Source organism: Camellia sinensis, chromosome 11, assembly GCF_055761805.1.
Source record: "Camellia sinensis isolate YWXY chromosome 11, ASM5576180v1, whole genome shotgun sequence".
In the NCBI taxonomy this organism is placed as follows: Eukaryota; Viridiplantae; Streptophyta; class Magnoliopsida; order Ericales; family Theaceae; genus Camellia; species Camellia sinensis.
The window spans coordinates 94,907,951-94,916,373 of NC_138971.1; the positions used below are offsets into that span (position 1 = coordinate 94,907,951).

At 33.3% G+C, this 8,423-nt stretch overlaps 1 protein-coding gene across 1 annotated transcript; it reads right to left on the reverse strand.

Annotated features, from left to right (window-relative positions):
* Positions 1-5,570: 5,570 nt before the first annotated feature.
* Positions 5,571-8,028, reverse strand: LOC145802483 (calcium-transporting ATPase 10, plasma membrane-type-like). Its single transcript, XM_082895209.1, has 5 exons — positions 8,010-8,028; positions 7,363-7,478; positions 7,113-7,244; positions 6,907-6,996; positions 5,571-5,606 (listed from the first exon to the last, which is right to left on the reverse strand). The coding sequence occupies exons 1-5, from the start codon at positions 8,026-8,028 to the stop codon at positions 5,571-5,573; spliced, it is 393 nt and encodes a 130-aa protein (XP_082751335.1).
* Between the last annotated feature and the right edge of the window lie 395 nt (positions 8,029-8,423).

Below are 8,423 nucleotides of genomic sequence, written 5' to 3' on the forward strand. Positions count from 1 at the left end.
CCACATTTGTCAGCTCAGAATATAGCAGGGCTAGTGGACACTCAAAAACATTTCCAACATTCGTTCAGCATCAAGCACAAGACAGAGCAACTAGGCACCTTGACTCCCCGCACGGATACTAATAACATACTCAACTTATTTCCAAATCTCGACTCAACTACCCAAACCGGTACGTTATTTACCCCATTTTTGTCAGCTCAAAATTTCCAAAGAACTAAATTAACATGGGTTCAAAAGTCATGAAATGCAACAAGATGCATGAATTTGCAAAATGTTTTCAAATGATCTAGGATTCAATTTATTTATACAATATAGATACATCGTAATGAAAATTAAAGGAATTTCCAATCCACAATTTTAACAATATCTATATCCCTCCATCGCAAGATAAAAGATCATACACATTTCAACTACATATCAACTCAACTTCCTGTGACATTGTCTAATTAAAAGATCATACTCCAAATAAAAGATCATACACATTTCAACTACATATCAACTCAACTTCCTGTGACATTGTCTAATTAAGCCAAAACCCTCTTTTAAGATAAAATTAAAACTAAGGTTGTAAAAGAATTTTGGGATTTTTCCTTACTTTTATTTTAAGCCACATAATCCTCATCAATAACCTTTGTCCTCAATAAGTTTTCAAAATCTCTCAAAAGTTTGAGAAAAATCCCTTACTATGTATCGACACTGTCACACCCCAAATCCAGGCATGACCGATCGTAGCACACAGGGCATTAACCCAAGGCACACATAAGCCTAAACACAAATCCATAATCACATAGAATAATTGTGCTAGTAGCCCAGTAATAAATAAACCAAAACTCAATCCAATGACATGTCACAAGTATAAATGTCAGAACCAGCCATATCCAACTTAGAAAATATATACTAAATGGGACACAAATAACCACACGATAAAATAATTCTAAATGAGTCTCTGCCAAGATGTATGCACAAATTGACATAACTAGCTAAAAATAAGTAACATAAATGTCCTATAGGTCCATGCAACAGAGTCCCCACTGCGCCATGAGTCCACTCTAAATCCTTCTCACACCTGAAAATGTTAGACAACTAAGTCAGTTGATAGCTAGTAAGTAGAAGTATGGATAGTAACGTTTGGGAAGCGGCCGGTTTAACCAAAAAGGCAAAAAGTTACTAAAAAAATAAAAAAGCCAACAACCCATACCAAAAAGTCAAAGATTCCCTTTTATCTCTACTTTTTGCACATCTTTTCATAAAAAGCCAAAAAGTCATTCCAAACATACTAATTTTTTTTACATCACATTTTAGCCAAAAAGCCAAAAACTTACTAAAAAACATGTTCCCAAACGAAGCGTAAACATAGTTTTGAAAATAGGGTTCCATTTCAAAATAACAAGTAAATAACAGAAACTAGATTAGCCTATAGTTTTGATAAAGACAAGTTGATTAAAAAATGAGGTTCCATAGTTTAATGGTTAAAAATATTCATGTCTCTCTGGAACATAATAAATGACATTCTCCACTAAAATTAGACAATAACATAATCATTTGTATAATCTGGGTACCAATAATTAACATACTACAAAATTCTCAAGGCAATAAACTCGTTTGATCCGATATCGAACCAAGAGTCATCCTCGGGGTGACAACTCAGACCTTTTTCTCTAAGACGATCCGATTGAAGGTCACACTACAGGAAAAAACACTTTTCGTGACCAACATTTCTGGTCGCAGAAAGATTAAATCTGGTCGTTAATAGTTTTTAGTGACCAAAAAAAGTTGGTCACGATTTGGTCGCCAAAAGCCCGTCATAGAAGGTTTTTGGAGACCAAAAGTGAAGTTGGTCGCGGAAAACCATCATTTGCGACAACATATTTTGGTCGCGGAAGAGACTTGAATTTGTCAAAAGTTGATCCTATTGCGACTAAGAATTTGGTCGCTAAAAGTTAGACTTTTGGCGACCAGTATAATGTTGGTCACGGAAAATCGGCATTGGCGACGAAGATGTTGGTCGCGGAAAGTAGACTTTTGGCGACCAGAATAATGTTGGTCACGGAAAGTGAGCATTGGCGACGAAGATGTTGGTCGCGGAAAGTGGACTTTTGGCGACCAGAACAATGTTGGTCACAGAAAGTGAGCATTGGCGACAAAGATGTTGGTCGCGGAAAGTGGACTTTTGGCGACCAGAACAATGTTGGTCACAGAAAGGGTGTGTTTTAGCAATTCCTAGAACCTTATTGCGACTAAAAACATATTGGTCGCAAAAAAACTTTTAATTTCAAAATTGATTCTTTTAAATATAATGCTAAATTTTTGTAATACCTATAATACATTTGCAATTAATACATAATTCATGTCCATCCAATCAATTTTAATATACCAATCCATCAACAATCCAATCTAAAATAAAATAAAAAAAAAACCATCAATTATAAAGTCAAAATAGAAATTAATATATTTACAACCACCTGTCAATATCAACACATTACACGCCCAAAATAACCATCCATCCTTACAATAAATTCACCACATCAAAATATAACCATACATCCTTACAACGAATTCACCACATCAAAAAATATTTAACAAAACATCAAAGATTTCAAATGCGTGCCATATTTGTCCGATGCGAAGTATCTCAAAAACTCCACATATATATGCACAACTTAGAATTAATGCATCGGCAAACGCAGATTCATAAACATACATGACTATGCCTCTAGGTACTTGCAATAAAAGTAAATAAATAAATAAATAAAAATAAAAATAAAAATAAAAATTGAAGAAAGCATTGTTAATAATAATATATATGTTTACATTGCTATATATAAAAAAAAAAACCACAACACACCACATATTATTACCATCCTTGCAGTTCGTGTATTATCTCCTCCATCACTAGTTCAATCCCTAACTATATAAAGAGGTATATAAAGAGGTACATGACAGTGCAAAATTCACTCTCAGACAATCTGTATTGAGATTTTTTGTAGTATGTAAATAGAATTATTACCCATGTATAGATTGTAACTAGAATATTCTGTTAAGTCAACATTGTGGGGACAACTATAATGTGAATCAAAATATTAAGGAAACATGGTGTAATTTTGCCAAACATTGAGAGTAAATTATAATTTCTCAAATTTTCAGGAGAGATATAATGTATTTATTTATTTGTGTGTGGACATTCAGGATTCTCAGCCATGTCTTTCCCCAACACAAGCTTCAATAGTTGGTGAGAAACCAACGGAGAAAAAAAAAAAAAACAAACAACCAGCAATCCAAAGCAACACAAACCAATTAACTAATATTAGAAAAACACACCATCATTTCCAAACACCACCTACTCTTTTACACACATAGTACCTCTTAACTTTACCTTTACATAAAGTAGCCTTTAACAAGATAGAGCCTCTTGAACCAAACAAGCTAACAAGACAGTCATAGAAATGTAACTATGTACCTAAATCCAATAATTTAATACCAAGTCATGTACTGAAAATAAGGCACCTCAACCTATGTCCCCCAACCATCCAACTATGTACCTAAATCCGAATGAAATCAACCTATGAAACCAATCAAATCAATATTAGACCATCATATGAATGGATGCCAACACGATAGTCATAGATCAACCATCAAAATCAGATCTATGAGCTGATAAATTGAAGCAAATCCCAGAAGTATTCACAAACCATCAAAAGCAATAGTACTATTTGAAAAACACTCGTATATGTAATAAAATTTAAAGTACTTACTCATCAAAAGAGTCGTATCCACTACAATTGCCCTGCATTTGTCTCATAAAGTGTTCAAACTGCTCAAAGCATCCTTCATATGATTGAATTATCCCTTTCAGTGATGCTACCTCTTCTTTAAGGCCCTTAACCTCTTCATCATGTGCTTGTGACCTAGTTGTAGAATTGAATGCAGAAGACGGCTTTGGACCAACCCCGAAACCTCTCAAATACCCTGAATGCTTCCCAAGGACTTGAACAGTAATTTCCTCCTGTGTTAACGGGGTTGCTCCAGGCTGTGAAGCTTCCTCACGAAGTTGGTCCATCTTTTTCTATTATTGTTAAAAAAAGAAAAGAAAAGAAAAAAAAAAAAGATCAACAGTTATCTTATTTTACAAGTACACTAACTAGTTAAGCATTATATAGGAATATGAATAACAAATATAATGAAGGTATACTTACATATAACACCTCACAAATTGGTTCAATCCAATCTTTTTTTTTTACTCCAATGTGAGGTCTTGAAAAAATCTACAATGTGAGGCTCCTTCCCAGTTTCAATTCCCTGCATGAAACATATAAAATGCAAGCTTAGTAATATTATTAATAAAAAAATTGCAACATTAACTAAAAGTTTTAAAACAAAAAATATGTTGCCTCAATTGAGATTACTACTGAAAATGACATTGAACCCATGGTGCGATTATAGGGTAACTTTTTCCTGTTGGCTATATTTCTTATTGACCGTTTCTACAATGCAATAGAAATATTAACTTAAAAATCAATATCCAAGCATGGTTCCTATGTCTTTCCCTCCATCTCTACAATTTCTTTACTTTGTCTCATATATAATTGTATATTATTTGAATTTCAAAGAAACTTGGGATATGTGAGTTATTCATTGTAGTGCAATTAAAAGAAACATCCATGACTGTTAAGTTAATTACCTTGTGTGTGTCACCAAGAAACACTTCATCAATCATGTATCTCCAATCTACTTCGCTCACCCCAACAAATGGTTTACTATAAGGATCTGTGCCTTCTTTCACCAACTCTTTGTAATGTTCATGCATATGAGGTATCTTCTTACCTTTGCCATCATTCAGTTTGTATCTAGGCTTCTTACAAATCAGACAATTTTCTAAATTTGCATTTTCCTTCCAAAAAAGAGCACAATCATACTTACATGCATGAATAGGCACATATCCTAAACCCAAATCACGTAAAAATTTCTTCACTTCATAAATGGTCCATGGAACCTTTTGATCACTTTCTGGTAAAAAGTCTTTCAATACACCCAACAACATGTCAAAAGACTTATTGCTCCACTTGTTTAACACTTTTATATGAAGCATCTTAATGACAAATGATAACAAAGTAAACTTCTGACAGCCAAGGTATAATGGACGACGAGCATCCTCTAACAATTTATCAAAGTTTCGTGCATCCTCTCTTTGCTCATTATCATACCACTCACCCTCTTCATCATCATCAAAAATATGCGCCATGCGACGGTCTTCTAACATATCATACAATTCATCTTCAACGTGAAGGCATTCATTGGTTGTCCCTTCATCACCAACACCTTCAATGTCATTGTCATTATTCCACACACGAGGTTGATTGACAGAAACAGTTTCCCCATGGTGCACCCAAGTCTTGTATGAAAATGATATCCCTTTTCGGATCAAATGATATTCCACATCCTTGAAGGTATGATGTTCAAAATTTAGGCAATCCATACACGGACAACGAATTCTATTATCCACGCCAACATTTGTCATTGCAAATTGGAGAAATGACTTAACCCCTTCTCAATACTCCGAACTCAATCTATTCCTAATTGACATCCAACTCTTGTCCATATTTGGTGACCTACAAAGTGAAGATTATGTTAGGTGAATAAAGCAAAAACCAATTAACTAAATATGAATTTTATTCCTATTTTGGAGGCTAATTTTGTTATAAGGTGAAAAAGTTATTTATTCGCTTTAGGCAAGCATCAAATCTCACATTCCTTCCTATATTATTCAACTATAATAGTTATTGATTCCATTATGGTTGTTTTAGTATTCAATAAGCATAATATTGAACACTACTGCTGCTGCTGCCAAGAAAAGAAGAAAAAAAATATTAAGAACCAACAGGAAGTTGCTGCTGCAGCATGAAGCTGCTGCTACAGCACAAAGAACCAAATAATATTAATTGAAAAGAGAAAAGAGAATAGATATGGATTATTTGAAAAGAGAAAAGAGAATAGATCACCTAGGACCAACACTATGGATATCCAATAGGAAGAGAGAAAAGAGAATATCCAACATATACATAAGAAAGGAATGGTGGGAATGCTTTTTAATAAAAACCATATCTTCATCTTATAGATTTGTCAAATAAATTATTTGTCGTGTACAATTTATAGGATTATTTGTTTTTTTTTTAAAGAAATTATCGAAGCGATAATTTTTTTTACAACATAGGAGGTAAGAATAAGTTAAATAAATTAAAAACATCTAATTATTAAATTGTTAAAAGTCTATGTACGAAAATCAAATGATAGATATTAAAAAAATAAATAAATCAGAAAGTATGTATGAAACTCAAATGATAGAGATATAGATATAGACATAGACATAGATATGGATTCTTCACTAGAAATAGAAATGAGGGCAATGAGTTGACAAATTGCAAAGAGCATTCGATGAAACAAGATTGAGAATGGACTCAGTTAAAACTTCCCTAAAAAGATGGATAAACAACCCATATTTGTTAGTCTCAAGGCTTAATTTATGCAATTTAAAAAAAAAAAATTCATGCCCATATTAAGTTTAATTTATTCATTTTAGATTATCTATATATACTAAACTATATAAAACATGCAACAGATACATTAGGTAATCACTATAAATTTCAAGCAACTGCTTGTCAGTCTCAAGGCTTAAAACCCAATTTAGACAACTAAGCATATATACCGTTCAACATACACCGCCGTCATTTTTCTTTACGATTTCATAGTGAATTAAAGGAGAAAAGAGAAGGGCAAGGAAATATGGGGGATTCACATATCAATAATTTAAACAGTATGATGAAGCACATAATTCTAGAGTGGGTACAAGATTCTACTACAATTGCAGTCTTGAAATGATTTATATAATGATAAGCTCCACTCTATGCTCACCTCTGACTTTACACCCAGGCACAAAGAAGCAGTTGCCGCTATGATCAAGATGAGCAGGGTTATATCATGGAAAGCATCCCAAACAAAGTTCTGCAAGACATAGGCATAGAAATAGTATAGCAGCACCTTTTCCATTTTCACACACAGTGAAAAATCAACAAGAATATAACAATGACCATAAAAGTTGTAATCTTGGCAATGTATACCCAAAGACTCCATCCTTTTTTTCGAGGATATGTGTTGGATCCAAATGCATTCCTTCGTTTCAATAAATCATCATCATCTCCAAGTAATCCCTTCTGCTCATCTACTTTTAAAATATCAGCGATTCCTTTAACCTGATGGGGTAACACAAACATTCAGATATGCAAAAGAAGCATAGGAAATGATCTAAGAACTAACAATAAAAATAAAATAAAAAAGAAAAAGAAAACAATGAGCTGCTAATAGACTTGCCCCTCCAAATTGCTCCAGAACAGAAAAATCACGATCCCTTGTAATTGAAACAAGTTGCTCCCGATCAATACCAAAATCACTAGCCAAAGTTGTAGGTAATTTTGGGCGTCCTGGCACTAAGGGAAACCAACTAAATCAACGAAGGCATGTAACAACAGCAGCTTTAACAACTACAAGGAAAGCCTGGTCAAGAGCTCTATAATAAGTTAATAACAAACTTTTTAGAAACAATAATTTTAAAAAATGATAATGAAGATGTCCATGATTAATGAGAATAAAGCATGACGAATAAATTTCCATGGCATTGCGTCTTGCTAAATCTAAAAGTTCAAGTAAAAACATACATTCAAAAGATCTGACTCAAGCCCTAACACTGGACCAAAAAGACTACGGTTGCTTTCTATCAAAAATTTCCATAATATCTTGTCAACTACATAACACTATTAACGTAACAATTGTATATCAATGCAAAATTTAGCAGAAAATGTGGATAATTCCTTTTGTGTACTCATACTAGTAATAGAATTCCAGTAGAATATTCTACTGGACCAGATTGACCATCAATTACAAGCCTCCTTTAAGGCTGACAAATAAACAGACTAGGTTTAAAACAATACTTAGCAACAAAAGAAAATTTTGCAACTTACAGGCATCCACGGTTACCATATTTATATGACTAATTAAAGGATTTGTAAAAGCATTAATGTGCTTGTAAACCACATAAAGTAACCAAAAACCACATAAAGTAACCAAAAATAATAATATGATAATAAAGAGACTACATATAGACATGGGCGGAGCTACAAGGAGGTGAGTGTGATCAATTGACCCCAAATGAATTTTGAAAATGTTTTTCTTTTACCAATGTATAATTATGCACAATTTTTGGGGATTTTCAGAATTGACCGAAGTGGAATTGTTAAAAAAACCAAAGATGGAGTTGCAACGATGAAAAACAGGAACTCAGGGGACCATTAATCGATCGATTATATATATATATATATATACATGAATAGAGAGAGAGATTGAGAGAGAGAGACACTAACCTGGTAAGTACAAGG

Excerpts from the sequence above, each read along its gene's own strand:
- LOC145802483 (XM_082895209.1), bottom strand. Across the intron at positions 7,245-7,362 it reads TTCTGGAGCAATTTGGAGGG|GTTAAAGGAATCGCTGATAT; the intron begins GCAAGTCTATTA and ends TTACCCCATCAG. Across the intron at positions 5,607-6,906 it reads GCCTGGGTGTAAAGTCAGAG|GTCACCAAATATGGACAAGA; the intron begins GTGAGCATAGAG and ends TTCACTTTGTAG.